This window comes from Scleropages formosus, chromosome 1, assembly GCF_900964775.1.
Source record: "Scleropages formosus chromosome 1, fSclFor1.1, whole genome shotgun sequence".
NCBI classification, from domain to species: Eukaryota; Metazoa; Chordata; class Actinopteri; order Osteoglossiformes; family Osteoglossidae; genus Scleropages; species Scleropages formosus.
Genome location: NC_041806.1, coordinates 23,158,659 through 23,176,883, shown reverse-complemented (window position 1 = coordinate 23,176,883; position 18,225 = coordinate 23,158,659). Strand labels below are relative to the sequence as shown.

General features: G+C 43.6%; 1 protein-coding gene across 3 annotated transcripts in view; it reads left to right on the top strand.

Annotated features, from left to right (window-relative positions):
* Positions 1 to 16,783, top strand: part of LOC108933214 (rho guanine nucleotide exchange factor 7-like) — a 30,742-nt gene extending 13,959 nt beyond the window's left edge. For 2 of the 3 annotated variants that reach the window (XM_029253695.1, XM_029253688.1), the window contains 16 exons: positions 410 to 504; positions 789 to 884; positions 2,958 to 3,080; positions 3,365 to 3,503; positions 3,730 to 3,789; positions 5,864 to 6,010; positions 6,239 to 6,325; positions 6,471 to 6,549; positions 6,738 to 6,877; positions 8,975 to 9,196; positions 9,450 to 9,543; positions 9,811 to 9,900; positions 14,647 to 14,746; positions 15,080 to 15,134; positions 15,480 to 15,598; positions 15,701 to 16,783. In XM_029253695.1, coding sequence (XP_029109528.1) covers positions 410 to 504; positions 789 to 884; positions 2,958 to 3,080; positions 3,365 to 3,503; positions 3,730 to 3,789; positions 5,864 to 6,010; positions 6,239 to 6,325; positions 6,471 to 6,549; positions 6,738 to 6,877; positions 8,975 to 9,196; positions 9,450 to 9,543; positions 9,811 to 9,900; positions 14,647 to 14,746; positions 15,080 to 15,134; positions 15,480 to 15,598; positions 15,701 to 15,830 — 1,776 coding nt within the window. In that variant the 3' untranslated portion in view covers positions 15,831 to 16,783. Of the gene's footprint in view, positions 1 to 409; positions 505 to 788; positions 885 to 2,957; positions 3,081 to 3,364; positions 3,504 to 3,729; positions 3,790 to 5,863; positions 6,011 to 6,238; positions 6,326 to 6,470; positions 6,550 to 6,737; positions 6,878 to 8,974; positions 9,197 to 9,449; positions 9,544 to 9,810; positions 9,901 to 10,854; positions 11,035 to 14,646; positions 14,747 to 15,079; positions 15,135 to 15,479; positions 15,603 to 15,700 lie in introns of those variants that run through there. The other variant, XM_029253697.1, reaches the window with a different exon arrangement.
* The last annotated feature ends 1,442 nt before the right edge of the window (positions 16,784 to 18,225 follow it).

Genomic DNA, 18,225 nt, shown 5'->3' with positions numbered 1-18,225 from the left:
CTCCAGATAACATCTCACCAGTTGTAGGAATGCTGTCGGATATTGACATTTTGTCTGCCACCCACACTTGTGTGATAAGCATCATGAGAAATGATCACATTCTACCTATCTAGTGTGGTACATCTTTCTAAAGAAGAGTGAGTGGGAAGAGGTAGTAAATGTCATTGTCCCCACTGTCTTGTACGTTGTACTTGTACCCAGCATGACTCCATACACTACGCATTGCCTTAAGTTCATAGCCCTTTTTTGTGCTGTGTATTTATTGTCCTGTATTCCTGTTTTGTGTTGCACCATATGGTCTCCAGAGAAACGATATAGAGGAATGGCAATAAAGACAACTTGAACTTGCAGGCGGAGCTCATCTGTGACAGAAATGTTGATGTTCGTCTTGTTTGATTCTCTTTTTCAGGTAGTCCAGAACATTCTAGAAACGGAGAGTGAGTATTCCAAGGAGCTTCAGAACCTTCTGTCCAATTACCTGCGCCCACTACAGAACATGGAGAAGTAAGTTGTCTGAGCTGGGTGGGGAGGGGTTGGCACTCGGGGGGCTTGGAACAGGACTTCTTTTTAAAGCTGCTAACGCCCTTGCTAAGCCAGGTGAGGCCGAGCCCACCTGGTGCAGTGTGGGTCGGTTGGTCGGGTGCGATCGGACCTTCCCCGGGCCCGCGTCATCGTTTGGAAGCTCTCGCGTCAATGCTTGCGTCATCAGCTTCTATCTCCTTAGTCCTCAGCGAGCCGCTCGCCGTGGGAACGCATCCCTAACCGGCTCCTTCCCCCCTCTCCGACAGGATCAGCATCTCCAAAATTGCTCACATCATGGGCAACCTCGAGGAGATCAGCACCTTCCAGCAGATGTTGGTCCAGTCTCTGGAGGACTGCACGAAGTGAGGGCCTCTCTCTGTGTCCTGGAGTGTGTGCGTTTGTGTTTGTCTGTCCCGGTTCCTACGTCGGTGGCAGGGACTCCTAGGCAGATTGTTTGTCAATGTATCCATGGCGATCAGTCCTCTCTATCATGTCCAGCTTTTAGTTCTGGAGCCTTGGTGTCTGCAAAAGAGACGAACTTGTCGGGACACAGTGACGTCAGCATGACACTAGAGTCAAGGGTGCTCGCCGTGCTGGGAGGCCCTGGGAATGGGTACTCGGGCCGGATTAGCCGTGCCCCACCACTCCTGTGTGCTCAGCAGATCATTTCCTACGTGTGTTTCTCGCAGCCTTTATCAATGGCTCTCCGAGGCACACTGATAAAACATCCAGCCAGTCCTCTGTAAGCACATATTTAACCCACTGATGGAGAAAAACCACTTTCACTTGACATGTTAGACATTCCTTGTATCTGTGGTTATCAACTGCTGAAAATACCCCCTGACTGATGGAACTCCTATCTTTTCATCCTTTAAAGGACTAAAAGACATTTTGTAGAGCGAATGTGTTATATCTGCTGACAATAGGAGTCTTTACTGTACATAAAGAGCTTTTAGTCTGAAAAGTGGTCAGTGAGCAATTTAAGGAACTGTAGAGCCATCTCGTGGCAGAGTGCGGTACTAGAGCATTGTCTGGGAAGCGCTTACGTTTATTCATGATGCTTTTCTTCAAAGCGACTTATATTGATCCATTTATACAGCTGGGTAATTCTTACTGGAGCAATTTAGGGTAGATACCTTGCTCAAAGGTACTATAGCTGAGGGCAAGGCTTGAACCCACAACCATTGGGGCTAAAGTCAGGAGCTGTAACCACTATGCTACCCCTGTTTTTTTGTCCTGCCTTTTTTACATTGATTTTTGAAAACTGAACATAAATCCCCCCCAGTTAGTATAGTGCAATTTTGATTTTTTAGTTTGCGCTTATCAACTTGTAGATGAGAATAATATATTTGCACACATTTTATATATTGTAATGAAATGATTAGTGAGTCTTGCATGAGAAATATGTTACCTAAAAGTACTTAGAATATGACAATAAACATAGCAGCATTTTTTTTTTTTTTTTTTTTTTTATAATCAGTGATGGACTGCTGTCCCATCTAGGCTTTTACTGCCCACTCTCAGGCTTGTGCCCAGTGCTTCCAGGATAGGTTCCTGATCACCACAACCCTGATCAGGATAAGTGGCTATGGAAAATGGATGGATATTTTCATAATACAGTATATGACAAAAACAATTATTTCTACTTTAACATTGCATTTTTATGCAGTCAGTATCAATACCATGTGACCAATGCAAAGATGCAGTGGACTCAGTTTTTATATTTTAACCACAGAAGGGAAGCCCCATCCTAACAACAGAGGAAAGCATGTCTTTCTGAAACCCTTTGTCTTTTTAATCTTATTTATATCTTACTCTAGATTTCCAAGAAAGCTGCTGTTTTAACTTTTTCGCAGAAACCTTCTTTTGCAAGCTCCTCGGTTCTCATTTTGACTTCACCTGTGAGCATTCTGTTTTCCTTTTTGGATTGGAAACACATTGCTGCCATCAGGCTCCTTTTATCAAGAAATTGTGGAGCATCACATGTGTTTGATCTGGTTTTTTAACAGTCCCTAAAATGAATTTAAAAGGACTGTTTCCCCTCATTGAAGCTGTGTTGTGTGGGGACTGAACTACTCTTTAAAAACTTGCCACTGGTTAAACTAACGTGGAGCAAAGGTAACGTGTTTAATGGTGTTATTGTTAATTGTAAGCAGCTGGTAGCATAGTGACTTGCACTGCTGCTTTGGGATGTGAAGGTCCCAGGTTCAAGTCCTAACTTGAGCAAGGTACTTACTTTAAATTGCTCCTGTAAAATCACCCAGCTGTATAAATGGGTAAATAACTGTAGGTATATCAACATTGTAAGTTGCTTTAGAAAAAAAGAATCAGCTAAATAAATAAATGTAAGATAAATCTTTGTGACGGTTTAATGTTGCTGACTCTTTTATATGAGGGATGAGTGTAATGACAAATGGCCTTGTCTGTGTTCTCAGGCTTCCGGAGAATCAGCAAAGACTCGGTGGATTCTTCCTTAGCCTGATCCCCCAGATGAGGAACCTGTATGTGGCGTACTGCTCGAACCACCCGTCTGCTGTCAGTGTCCTCACAGAGCACAGGTATTGGGTCTGCCCCTCGTGACACCTGTGGGGGGACATCTCCTCATCACCGCAGGCTCACCAGATGCTTTCAGTGCACTGATATGAACCGAATATATGACCGTGCGCATAAACTACATGGACTGTTTTTGTGTTTCAGAAAATTTTCCTTTTCATTTGTGATGCTTGTCTTATCAGCTTGTTTGTGTGTGTGTATGTGTTCCTGTGTCTGTGCCATCATGCCTGCCTTTTCCGGCCTTTCGTCTGTTCACCTACCTGTATCTCCATCCCTTCATCTCACAAAGTGACGAGCTGGCGGAGTTCATGGAGGCTCACGGTGCCAGCTGTCCTGGAATCCTCACACTCACCACGGGTCTCAGCAAGCCCTTCATGCGCTTGGATAAGTACCCTACCCTGCTGAAGGAGCTGGAGAGGCACATGGAGGCAAGAGAACATCACATAATTTAATCTGATTTACTCAAGTGTGTCCTGGTGTGCTGCCAGCAATGAGGAAAGGAGTGTAAGGACTTCTCACAGTCAAATGGAGCACTGCTCTCTCCAACATAGTGCTTTGTGAATTGACATGTAACTGGGTGTCTAACACAGTGTTCATCAGGTGCTGTGTGTGAATGTGTGTGTGCCTGTCTAATAACACTGTTCTCTGCTGCAGGAGCACCACCCTGATCGGCCAGATATTCAGAAGTGCATGACGGTGTTTAAGAGCCTCTCGGTGAGTCTGGTGGACCGGGGACCCCCTGCTGGGCAAACACTGGCAGTGCAGGCAGCCCTTGCTCTGCTTCCCAGTGTGCTGTACTGCATGTTTCCGCAAGAGCTGCGGAGCGTTGGAGCTCCATTCCGCTTTTCATAAATGTGCTTATCCCTGCAACTCAGTTCCTTTCGAGGATTATTTCCCATGATGCTTTGCGTGCTGCGTATGTAGTTTCAGTAAAACAGTTCCATACACAGAAGCAGTAATTTTCTCAGGATTTCCTTTACTGTAAAATAATATGTACGACAAAGAGAAGAAGTGAAAATGTTTGTTTTTGTCGAACGCTTTCAGTCTAATTGGAGGTGAAAATGTATTAACGTTTGGCAATGATTATATATGGAGCCGTAGTAACAATAACACAATTTACCATCATAGAAAACCTAGTAATTTCTTACTTTTCTCCGAACACCTCTGTTTTTTGTTTTATTGCAGGTCAGGGAAGTTTCCTTTAGGATCAATGAAGTATTTATGAATCTGATGAGTTCAGTCTATGTAATTGTTGCAACAACTTCTCTTCTTTGTGTGATCGGGTTTTTCCACGTCCACCTCTCTCTGTCTACCTCCCTGTGTCTCGGAGTGTTCAGTGATTGAGATGCGCGTTGGGAATGTTTTTCATCTGCAGCTGTACTTAAGCCCTGCTGATAACACACACTTTCGGCTTCCAGCTGCTTCCTCAGCTCTGGTGGCCTGGATTTCCTGGCAGGGGGTTCTCATCGCGGCCGCACGGAGGGCAAAGAACCGCAGCTTGCATTCCACCCGGGTTGTGCTTAGGGGTCTCTGTCCCTTGCTGGTCACAAGAAGTGTGTGATGTGGGTTTCTCAACACCTGGAGGGAGGCCTAAGGTTGTGCTGTGGCCAAAACGATCCCTTTATCTGTGCCTCCAGGTGGAGGGGCTTCTTGGAGTGCTGTGTTCCAGTTCTTCCCTTGGCCTGTCCACACAAATATCTTCCGTGAGGGGTTAGAGCATTCTGGCAGCGAGATAGAATTAAAAATGGCAATGTGGAAGTGGATGCGGGATGTCACTCCTGTGAGGTGGAGGTGTGAACCCCCCTCCCCCTGCAGACAGGGTCCTCCTGTGAGTCAGCGGGTTTATTTTTTACACCAGAAACCAGGGCTGTGACAACTTATCTACTCAGAGGGGTTATACAGAGGCTTTCTAGAACCATGGGGGTGCACACGTCTCCCCCTTTTATTCCCACATGTGCCAAGAGCAACTGGGTCATTTTGTCTGATCCAAGACGGGAGCAACTTGAGGTTCCGCATTTATTGCCTTGCATCCATTTCTGCTGAGAGCACTGGGGCTTTGGTCTGTCGAGAGGCAGGGCCGAACAGTTTAATCCTCTCCTCCCCTTCCCCGCACGCAGATCCCCTCCCTATCTTGCGCACGCAGCCAGCTCCCTCCTCCGTGTGGACTTATCAGCTCCTTCTGCAGATGAGGCATTCAGGGAATTGGGCACAAATGACTCCATCATTTCATTAAGCCTCTTCCAGTTAGTCCATCCTGGCAGCACCGCTGCTGCTCTCCTTAGTTAATTCCCCCCCACGTGCTTGGTTCTGTTGGAGCGAACTTGTGTTCCTCCCCAGGATTATTGGTGTTACAGATGAGCTGGTGTCTTTGTTCCAGTGCAGAACCGCTCGAGCAGAGTGGGGACAAAGTGATCGCACTGGCGATCTGGAGCACGGCAACAGGGAGACGGCGGCTTAGCAGTACGTCAAGGGGGAGAAGAGGAGAAAGGGTTGCTGCAGTGGGGGAGACTTTTGTCTGGAGGCTGCGAGGATTCGTCTTCTGCCTTTTTTACCTTTGTTTCATTGATATTCTTGTTAGAGATTTAAGATTATTATGCTCTTGTGCACAGGACTAACACAGTAAGTCCTGTTCTAGGGGAAGATTTGTAGTAACTGGCACTTGAGATGTGTTCGGTGTGGGAAGGACTTACGATCTGCCGCAACAAAGTAGGGTCGCGCGAGCGTTTGCCTGCTGAACTGCAGCTGACATAGGTCACAGCCTGTGCGCTTTGTGTTGCCGTGGCAACAGGCACAGTGCCAGGAAGTGCGGAAGCGGAAGGAGCTGGAGCTGCAGATCCTGAGCGAGTCAATCCGCTGCTGGGAAGGTGAGGACATCAGGACGCTGGGTGCAGTCCTCCACATGTCCCAGGTTACGGTCCACAACTATGGAAATGAGGTAAGCCGGAACCAGGAGGTGTGCTCTAATGGGAAACGGTAACTACACATGTCCATTGGTGCTTAGCTTAGTATGGGACACCAGTCTAATTTTGAGACACTGGTTTTATATCTCATGTAGACTTTTTTTTTTTTTTTTGTATAAGTGGTATTTGTTCTTTCTTCTTTGCGTAATCTCTTTTTTTTCTTGGTCTTTATCTCCCATTTCCTCTCTGCTGCTCTGTTTCAGGAGAGGGGTGAGCGCTACCTTTTGCTTTTCCCTCATGTGCTCCTCATGCTGTCAGCCAGTCCCAGGATGAGCGGCTTCATTTACCAGGTCGGTCTGCTCCACTGTAGTCCTGCCATCCGTGTTTTCCTTGACTCCCCCACCACCATCCTCTACACCAGGGTTTCCCTTATTGTATTCTCTGTCTTGGTGAAAAACTACTGAGCCATACTGAAGTGTAACTTTCCCTGTTTAGGGTAAACTGCCATTAACGGGCATGTCGGTGTCCAAGATAGAAGACTGTGAAGCTCTCAAAGATGCCTTTGAGATATCTGGTGAGTTGTTTCAGCTGTTTTGAAATTGTGCAGTTTTTTGGCATTCACCAGAGTTCCTATAGGTTGAACGTAATATTAATGCATTATAAAACAGTATGACGTTCCTATAGTACTGAATGAAGTTTTTGAACAATATGGCTATGTTAAAGTGAGATTTTGCTCTGTGTATTTGTGTGTGTGGGGCTCAGGAAACATGATTGAGAAGATCCAGGTGGTGTGCAACAGCCCACAGGATCTCCAGGACTGGTTGGATCACCTGCAGCGACAGACCAAGCTGGTTTCCATGGCTACGCCTAACATGAGACCGTCCCCGATTCCCTGCCACACTGTTAGTGATCCCGTTTGCCCTTGTGTGCACACAGCCCTTGGTTTAGCCACACTGGAATACTGGGAGTAGCGTATTGTCATGGCAACAAAAATGACACTTGGCACAGTACAAGTCCAAACCTCTAAGTTCTCTCTGTGTCAAATTTGGGGTCTGAGAGGGTTGATGACTTGGAACACAAATTCTACTGAATGGCCAGACTGTGTCTTCTTACCAGGGAAAAGCTGTGACCTAAACATATAAATTGTATTTATACTGGGCTAACAGTGGCATTGTAGTTGCACTTCAGGACTTGTGATTTTAAGGTTGCAGGTTTAAGTCCCAGACCAGGCCCTACTGCTGTACCCTTAAGCAAAGTACTTGAACCTGACTAGTAGGGGTTGCACAACAGATGGCTTATACATAGGCTATATAATATATATAAACAGATAAAATGAGACATCGTAGCCGGGTTAAAAAAAATGCAGTTTTTTCTTTTTTTTTTTTTTTTTTTTTTTTTTTTTTAAAAATTAAAAATAAATTATTTAATTATGTTTAAAAACCATTTTTTGCTCAAAAAGTAAAATATTTAAAATATGCCTCATTTATAGTTTTTTGCCGTCTTGTTTTTTTGACTTTTTCGTTTTGTGATATTGAACAACCTACATATAAACGAATTGCAACCATGCATAATCCATCAGTGGCTTCATCGAACATGCTGGCTTTTCTCTGAGTTATTGATCATAAGTTAATATAGATCACTAGGTGCTTTTCAAAAGCAGCAAGAGTGTCCTCTTACAATGCGCCGCACACAAAATCTTCAGACAGTCATTGTAGAACAACCCTGCGCAGCACCATGTTGTACTATTTTTGTGATCTCTGAGTATGTTCCTCTAGTTTCTATCACGTTATTTATCATTTGCGCAAATAGCTCCAGAGAAGACATTTTTCCGAAAAAAAGACTGTCAGTGAAGCTCACTTTTACGTCCAGGTTAGATTACTTGTTAGACGTTTACTTTTTTGTAGACGTATGCTTTTCTCCAAAGCGACTTCCATTGAACTCTATGTAGTGTTATCCACCCACACACCTTATTCACCAAGGTGACTTACACTCCTAGATACACTACTTACAATGGGTTGCTCATCCATACATCAGTAGAACACACTCTCTGTGTCACTCACACACTATGGGGGAGCCTAAACAGCTCATCTCTGGGAGGAAACCAGAGCAAACCCACATAGACATGGGGAGAATATACACAGTCCACACAAACTGAGTGGGGATCAAACTCACATCCTCTTGCACTACCGAGGAGTTTGAGACCGTAGCGTTGCCCGCTGTGCCACCATGCCATTAGATTGGCAATATTGCACTTCAGGGCGTTCATCATATTTGGTTTTGTGAGCGTTTGATTTCTACACTTTGTACGATTAATTGAAAAGAGAAAATTAATAAACAAGTCCTTTTCTTTTTTTGATGCTCAAAAAAAAAATAAAAAATCGTTTTTCTCTTTTTTCTGCTAGTTAATTCGTAATTTGTTTTTCATTTTTAAAACAAAAAACGAATGAAAGCATTGTAATTTGCATTTTGTTTTTCAGTTTTGAATCAAAAAACAAATGAATACAATGTACACAGACCGATTTTGGATCGTTCTTCTGCTAATGTTAGCGGATGCCTTTGTGTGCATTGCACTTTTTGTTGTACTTCAGGACGGACTTGCACATTTTTTTCGAGTAGCAGTAGCACAGGCTTCATCTTTGGTGAAGTTTTCACACACTTGATGAACCGCTGTTGGTTTGCTGCAGTGACCCACCCCAGGCTCCTCACCAGTTGTCTTCTCGGAGTCGTCCATGTTGTTAGTGTCATAGTCACGTGATCAGTGACTAGTCGACGTCAAGCTTTAAGTGTTATCGCAGAGCAGTAAGGTCAACAAGTCAACTAGTCGACTAGTCTGTGCAACCTCTCGTAGGTAGTCTAAGTGGAATTATAAAATGTGCCATTCTGTATTAAAAAAAATCTGCAAGTAGCTGAGAGATGCAATGATATAAGGAAATGTGATGATGATGATGTCACACTGGGCTTCATGTAAGGACACCAGACTTCTTCTCCTGTCCCTCAAGCTTCCCTCACACCCCGGAACCCCGTCCAGGCATTCTGAGACCCGGGGTGGAACAGTGGCCCCGGCCTACCATACGTTGCCACACCCCTCATCACATGGGTCGCCCCACAGCAGCCCTGTGTGGGGGCCCTTGGAGCCCCCCAAGACCCCTAAACCTTGGAGTCTCAGCTGTTTGCGGCCGGCGCCCCCCCTGAAGCCTTCTGCCGCACTCTGCTACAAGGAGGTAACTAGCTGTGTTTGCCACTAGTCTGATGTGTTTTCTGCACTATTATGTCTGCAGTAAGCTAGTCATGATCTACCTTTGACTACTTGTGCTCTTGGTTAGTCTTGCTTATGTCCTGCTTTGCACTGGTCGTACTGTGGCCTTGTCTTGCTCTAAAGTGTTGCTGTACTACTGTACTCAGGCACTACTATAGTAATGTGCTTGGTTGCTGTCACTCTCAGAAGAAGCTCAGACTGTCCTCCAACCTCCACAGGATCTTAGCAAAAGTCCCAAAAGCATGAAGAAGCTGCTTCCCAAACGCAAGCCGGAGAGGAAGCCGTCGGATGAAGAATTTGCACAAAGGAAGAGTGAGTGCAGCTCATCAGTGTGGACTTGTCAAACGGAATCGAGTTTGACCTTGTAATCTGTTGTACTGTTGTATGTGAATTAGTAGTGTACTTGGTACACCAGTGGACTGCCTGGCCTATAGTGCAGTCCTAGTATGGTTTCAACCACATGGTCCCACTCTGAGGTCGTCTTCTGTCTGCTTGTTGGATCACTTAGTTACGGTCCTGCTGGAATCAGTGATTTGCTACTCCATGAACTGCTTGTGATCTCGCTGCTGCTTCCTGCAGGTACTGCAGCACTGGAGGAAGATGCCCAGATCCTGAAGGTAATTGAGGCCTACTGCACCAGCGCCAAGACTCGCCAGACTCTCAACTCAAGTAAGCCTCCGCCAAGGCCGTTAGGTCTGTGTCTTGAGCCCCCATGTACTTGTGGTGCTGCTCGCACCAAGAGCCTGTTCCCAGCACATCTTACTTAACTTTGATGGCAGACCGTCACATGCGATCCGTAACCCATTTCACTTATGGTCACATTCCAGGGTGATTGTCTCTTGAATATTTTAGGTCTGCTTAAGTAGACTAAATAATAATTTGATTGCAGTACATTAATATTGTTGTTCAGTATATTTGAAGGAGAATTTCATGTAATGCCACCTAAAAAAAAAAAAAAAATCACAGGCCTATTATCAGAATTTATCATTCCCTTGTTTTCCTAATGGAAGAATACCCAGAAGGCTGTGTATTACAAGACCTTTTACTTCCTGGAAGGGAAGTACAGAAGTATTTTTATTTTTTTAAATGTCATTTCAAATCATATTAAAATGATTTTCCTCCTGTCCTTCTCTTTCTGTACTAACACCAGAATGCGCCGCTAGTGCTCGGGGCCCAGAGGCGTGGCTCTGTGTGCCACTTTGTGCTGTTCACTCACTCTTATGAGCTAGGTGTGGTGCTGGGGGGCGGGGGCTTCATTCCTGCACTGCCCAGGTGATGGTGAATGTTGCCTCAAGCCCAGTCTGCAGTCTAGTGCTATTTATTCCTCTGTGTTGTTGCCCTTCTATTAACTGTGTTTTATCTTCTCTTTCCCTCCTCTCTTCATTTTATTTCTGTTCATTCTGTCCTGCTAAATTTTCTGTTATCTGCCATTGTTATTATTTTTATTTCTTCTTTTTCTGTACCTGCTCATTTGAGTAATTTGTTTATTTCTTCTTAAAAATAAATCTCCCATCCACTTTCACCCCATAACCCTTCCCCGGTTTGCCACATATCCACCCTTCCCACACCTGGATACCCCACCTCATTTTAAATGGTTTGACCCCTGCCCATCCCCCACAAAAGCATGGCAGGGTACTGATCTGATGCACAACCATGTGCTAGCTGGCGATGACCAGTCCAGCATGGACTCTGTGGGCCGACGCAGCAGCCTCTCCCGACCGGACCTGACGTCCGACCTCTCCGAGGATTCTGACTATGATAGTATATGGACGGCCCACAGTTACAGAATCGGTTCGACGACCCGTAAGAGCTGCTGCTCGTACATCTCGCACCAGAACTAGAGCACTCCTTAGTCGATCTCCTTTGTATGTATTCTGTGTATTCCGTTCATGTAGTGGTTTGCGTGTTTCGAAAAAAGGCCTTCTGACAGACGTGTCGCTGCGTTGAGCACCCCCTCCTGCTGCCTGTGCCATTCTCCTCCTGTCTGCGGTTCCTTTTCAAGGGTTGTCTTCACACCACTGTTTCTCCCGCCCTTTCACTCTCCCTCGTCCCCCATGAATGCCGGGGTGCATGTGCGGAGAGGAGGTGCTGTGTCTGATATTCAGATGTCTGTGTGTGTCAGTACTGTTTCCTGTACAGTAAAGTGTGTTCTAATATTTACAAGCGTTTACTTTGCATTCATATGTATATACTGTACACACAAACGCACGACCGCCTGTATTATCCTGTGATGTTCAATCCTTTTTACTGGCCTGTAGCTTAACTGCCATGCAAATGAAAACATTTGCCCATTGAAATGTTTTGTTCAGTCCACGTTCCAAGTCAGAATTCAATGCTGAACTGTTTATCATAACGAGACTGATATTGGATGGAGTGGTGTGTACTCACACACCCACACACACACATACATATACCAGTATCTGTGATCTTTTCCTTGTGAGTTATGGGTAAACTACTGCCATGTAGCTTTCAGTATGTCCTGTGTGCTACATGTCTAAAATGAAAGGTCCTTGGTTTTTACACCGGTCAGTGTTGTTCTGTAATTGCAGTGTGTATGTTCCAGAACCTCTGTTTTTGTTCTTTGAAATTTTTTTTCAGTGCTATCATATCCTCTGTGCTTGGGGTAATATGTGACCTTGACTTGGCAATAGCCACCTTTTTTTTTTTTTTTTTTTTTTGCTGCCTAAAAGCCATATGACCGCCTGGTTTTATTTTAATGAAAAATAAACAACTCATAAATGGCAGGAAGTTTGACATGAGGGAGAGATGAATAACACGGTAAACAGGCCTGTGAGCCAACTGGCCTCTAAAGCTCCATATAAAGCTGTTTATAACCCGTTCTGGCGGATATTTCCAATAAGCAATAGCTCAGCCTCGCCTGTTGCCAGACTCATTGGCTCAAAACATTAATCCTCCACCGCCTGGGTCATTCAGGAAAGGGAATATAGACACATGCATCCTCTCATATTGTTTTGTTTTGTTCTTAAAATTTTTAGGAGAAATGAGAGAAGCGTTAAAGAAATTATAAGTAGTCATCTTTTCTGGCAAGTGAGTACAATGTCCTTTGGGTAGCAGACTCTCGAAAGGTTGTTGGTCAAATAGTTCTTTCTAATGGTGAAACAATGTGGTTCTCTCTCTCACACACACACACTCTGGCGCGCACACACACACATGCTCAAAAAAATAATTTTACTTTAATTGCTTAAGTATCAATTCCTGCTCCCTGTTGGCGGTTGGACTTTTCCTGATATTTTCACAGTTGCCCTATTCCTTACGACTTTAGGCTCATGTCAGTGATGTTTTGTTCATGATGCAAGTGTTCTACAACAAATATCATTATTTGTGACACTGACCGCCTCTCAAATTTAGTTACCTTTGGGCTTTTCTAAGTATATACCTTTTTATGGCATCTTTATATGCCATATATAAAGTTAAAGTATTGTAAGATTGTTCACACAAGCCTCTGTTTCATGTCATTGTCAGAAGATGGATTTTTCTTCTTGTAACATTACTGTTGGTACACATTTTTATCTAATTGTATATATTTTTGTATTTTGTTTTTCAAACTTCTCATTTATTATTTATGACCTAATTTAATGGACAAATTAATTTCTGTTGTTCTCTTTGCACAGAATGTTTACAGAGACCTCAAAATGGTTGTTGAAATTTTTATGGTATGCTCAAATGTCAAAATACTATAAAATGCCACAAGTCTTCCTCCTGTTTACAGCGGCATAAATTAAAGTGTTTTTTTTTTTTTTTTTCATTTTGCAGGCTGACGTAAATCTCTAATACTGCAGATTTTCACTTATATTGCAGACTATTTTAATGGTATTAGTGTCAATGTACAGATGCTCCTCTACTTACGATGGTTCGACTTACGATTTTTCAACATTACGATGGTTTGATAGCGATATGCATTCGGTAGAATCCATACTTGGAATTTTGAATTTCAGTCTGTTCCCGCGCTTGCGATATGTAGTACGATACTTTCTCCTGATGCTGGGTGATGGCAGCGAGCTGCAGCAGTCTCTGTAGCGATCACGCAAATGAGTGTAAAAACCGATACTGTGTTGAAAGCAGTTCTTATTTTGTGTTTTCGCATCCCGTCATGTCTACTAAACACTCGTGTGTCTCCTGCAAAAATTTGCCCAGCTGTAGGCCATGGTAAGTGTTCTGTGCACGTTTAAGGTAGGCTAGGCTATGATGTTCAGTACGTGCGGTACTGTATTCTTTTTCTACTTATGATTTTTCCACTTACGATGGGTTTATCGGAACATAACCCCATCGTTTGTCGAGGAGCGTCTGTAATTATTTCATAATTACAAATTTGGATGCAGTGTTACTTCTCTTTGGTTTTAGGCAAAGAAATGATGCTGCATCACTGCAGCTGACAGCAAGGGTTTCAAGACCAAATGTTGTAAAACCAAAGTAATTCATGGTACTTTCAGAAACCGTGTTCCTTTGGGATTGAGGAAGCCTTGTACGATTTGTTTCAGATTTTAAGCAAAGCGTATGCGGTGTGCTTTGCAGTTTACACCTTTTAGTGGTTTACACTTGTGCTTTACTGTGTCCGTGAAACTGGCACGCGGATCTCCGTCCGGACGCCAAACGTGCTGCTGTGCACAGGCGTTTCTGTTCGCGGATGAGTGAGGGCAGCACTATTAGTCCACGCATTACTCTCTGCCTGGTGACGTAGTGAGTATGTCTGGGAGATTCTGACCCCTGGGCGAGTGTTCCAGCAAAGAGCGACATGGTCTTACTGTTGTGCAATATTTACTGTGACTAAAATGTGTTACCTGTTTTAAAAAAAAAAAAAAAACCACACACATACAAACTGAATTGTATGTACATGTGTATTGGAATTATTGTATTTCAATTATGGATATTTATTGTGAAATGTGTGTGTTGTTTTCTCTGAATACGATGCTGAATAATGTTGAATGTTTTATATATACGTACATATATAAAGTTATATATGTATCATAGCAAAAAAAGTCTGACGCATTGTATTATACAGTTTTAAATAAATTTTTCATTTGTTAGGTTGTCGTATTTAATGATTTCATACCAGAAGCAGTTGATTTTTTCCCCTTCTCTTCCAATTTGTGGTTCAGGTCATTATAAGACACCGGTGTTTCAAACAAAGGATATTTAATAGTTTTTTTTGTAGTTTAATTTTCATCTTCTTCTCCCAGTGATGTAGTTTACTTGTTGTGTCTGCATGGATGACCTTCCACTGGTGTGGTGCACAGATCTGGTCCTATCCTAGTCTGCACCCTCACTCTCAGCTGCATGATACCGCCGTCGCAGTGAATGAATGAATCAGTCAGCTGATCAATCAGTTGATCAGTCCATCCGCTAACAGCTGACAGCCTTAAATCAAACCCTGGCTGCTCTCTTATTTCAAAACAGGAAATAGGAAGGAATCGGGACCTCACGTGCTGCTTCCAGAGGAAGAGAAGATTATCGTGGAAGGGGTCAGCAGCAATGGACAGACCGTGGTCGAGGAGAAGTAGGACTGCATTCCTTCTACCTGTTCTGTGGCTGAGTATCTCAATATCTGTCCAGAACTCCGAAATCCCCGGAAGAACCAGCTCGCTTCAGAGTTCTTCGTACTGATTCTGTGTTGCAGACATTTAGTGACTTTAATTTTCTGAATTCATTGCACTTACGGTTCTGTTTTTATACTTTACAGTTTGGCTTATAACATTAAGAAATTCGTGCTAAACATTTTGGCGCGTTTCTGGTAGTAATTTGAATGTTAATGTCGTATTATATCTTTCCTCTCTCCTGCCTATAACAGCCTTTATTATGTTTTTTAATTGTAATTTTTCTTGAATTTAAGGAGCCTTGTGGACACAGTTTATGCGCTAAAGGATGAAGTGCAGGAGCTGAAACAGGCAAGTTTGTACTATGCACTCATTACATTAAACCAGGGTACAGTAGAGGTATTACAGGGACAGCTGTTAGCATAGTGGTTAGAACTACTGCCTTGGGGTCCAAAGGTTGCAGGTTCAATCCCCACTTCTAGCTGTAGTACCCTTGAGCAAGGTACTTATCCTAAATTACCCAGCTGCATAAATGGTAAATAATTGTAACCTTAACACTGTAAGTTACTTTGGAGAAGTGTGTCAGCTGAATGTAAATGAGTATTGTGGAAGTGGTGAATCTGCTGTTTGTTCTTTTGTCAAAAAAAAAAAAAAAAAAAGTGGTTCTCATGTCCCTTCGTCTTGTGCACCGTACAGGACAACAAGATAATGAAGAGAACGCTGGAGGAGGAGCAGAGAGCTCGGAAGGAGCTTGAGAAGATCGTCAGGAAAGTTCTGAAGAGCATGAATGACCCCTCCTGGGATGAGACCAATTTGTAAGTCTCTTCAATTATTTTTTACTTATTTGTATTTATTGATTTTTTTTTTTTTTTTTTCCTTTTTTACTTCACATTTTGTTTTGCGTCCCTCAACGGCAGTGCAAGTGGAAGAGGACCATTTTCAGGAGACATCACGAATCAGGAGGCTGCTCCATCGGTGCGAGGCTCAGTCGGGCCTTCTCTCGAGGTGGGGGGGTCGCACTGGAATCGCAGGACCCCAAAGCTGTGATGGACTGCAGTGGAACCCCTGAGGGACTGTGGAATGGGTCACTGAGCAGAAGGCGGAGCCCTGTGGTTAAGTATCCAGAGATCCCCCATAATGCCCAGCACTTCTCCAGCCCTGCTTATATCCTGCCTTCTAACTCTTCCAGTTTTTCAGTAATTGGTCTCTGCAGAGCATTTGTAATGTACACAAAGAAGGCACCCTGTTTAACGGTCAGTCACCTGTAAAGAAGATGTAGAACACTGAGGACATTGAAGAGGAAGATCAGTGCCTTCATCCCGGCTAGAAGGAAGAGGTCTTCCTTAGCCCTGTCGTCTCGAATGCCCTCATCTTGGAGGAACACAAGACTCAGACATTTACCTTTTTTAATTTTACTTTTGTCAGGATGTTTTTGCTCAGCCAGAAACAGCAGTACAACTCATACTGGAAGTGATTCAGGTAACTCTTATACTGGCTGCCTTTTCAGAGAAGTTTTTTTTCTTCATGTTTTAATTACCTCATTTTTGTGTGTTTCTGCCAGAGTTTTCAACAGGCCACCGTGCCTTTTTTATTATTATTATTTTTCAGTTTCACAAAGGACTGGTACTTTTATATTATGAAGGTGAAAATGTGCCTTTGTAAGCTGGTTCCCTGATACTTACTTACCGCCCGATATTCTTTTCAGCTTTTCTTCAGTTCAAACTCCCTTCTGTACGAGGCGCTGAGGGCTGCAGCCGCAGCTCTTGCAAAGGCAGTCATTTGTAATGGAAATAATCTTGTCTAAGTTATGTGTTAAATGGATCTAATGATCTGTGATCTAATGATGAAACCTCTTTGCATTGTGTGGATTTGATGCTTCTATCATCTGACAAGTGCAAAGAATGCTCAGTATTTGACAACTGTATTTATTTTTCTCTTGTTATACATACTAATCTGTATAATTTTCTCTTGATTAAACCTGTACATAGAATCCATGTTTTTTTTTTTTTTTTTTTTGGGGGGGGGGGGTGGAGTGCAGCAGGTGGGGTCATGATTAAAGCTGTCCCCTTTTCACTTAGAAATTCCCAGGTTCAAGTCCCTGCTCCTGCTGTAGTACCCTTTACAAAGGTACCTAACCCAAGTAAAAAACAAAAAAAAAATTACCCAGCTGTATAAATGGGATACTTGTAAGGTGCTTAATATAAGCAATTGAGTTGCCTAATAAATACATTTCATAGTGCAGTGTGTCTGCAGTAGTCCTTCTGTAGTTTGTGTGGGGGCAGCTGGTAGTGCAGTTAGAGCTGCTGCCTTTGGCCCTCACAGTTGCAGGTTCAAATCCCACCTCCAGCTGTAGTGCCCTTGAGCAAGGTACTTACCCTAAATTGCTCCTGTAGAATTACCTTGCTGTATAAATGGGTAAATAATTGTAGGTAGATTAACATTGTAAGCCAATGTGGAGAAAAATGTCATATGTTAGTAAGTGTTTCATGATGTGGAGAACTGCTTACAGCTGAAGTGGGATTGCAGTTGGCAGTCAGCCTCCTCAGGTATCTTCTCTCAGACTGACAAAAGATGTGGGAGAACCAACTGCTGTGGTTCAGTCTGAATGGGGGAACCATATGAAACTGAGGTTTCCTGTCTAACTGGAGTTACTGTTCAAGTATTAATGATGTGTTTATGGTGGCGGTGGAGCAATTTGTATGATTTAGAAGTTAGTTCTCTTACTTCTGAATGGTCATTTTGGTGCCCATAACATGTCCATAGTCCATTATTCTGAAAGGGCAGTTCTGTTGATTGTTCGGGGCGTTTCTGCAGTCCGACATCCGCGACTACACACATTCTAGAACTATGCGGAATGAACCGCCGTGTAATGGCCTTGTTTTGTGCAGCGGAGAGTGAAACAGAACCCATGTATTCATGGCCAGTTGCCTTAGTGTAAGACGACTGCAAATCCCACACTGTTAATTCCCCTATTGTCTGTGTCCTGCCTGCCACCTTCTCCTTTCATTGTGTGGGAAGTAATTCCTCCACAGGGTGGAGAGAGGTGTGGAAATGGGATGACTGTGGGTTGGGGCATCCTACGCTGTGTCTGAAGCCCTTGGAAGAGGACACGGTCCACATGCAGCCCGTGTTTAGCGGTGGTGCCTTGCTTAAGGTATGAATTGTCTCCAAAGCGTGATGATACTTCATCTGTTGACATCCTGAAAGGGTCACTGACAAGATGACCAAGGAAGTGGTAAAGTTGCAGCTACTTACTAGCTTTGCACTTCTCCATTTTTAAACTCAGGTGTGCAGCACAATGCACAATTTTAATTATTTGCCGGTTCCACACCACTGCTACCAGTGCTGCATCACCATTACAATAAATAATGAACCAGAATAAAAGGCTCCGAGTGATGCTGACCCCCGAGAGACTCGAACGCCATTTGAAGATTTAATCGCT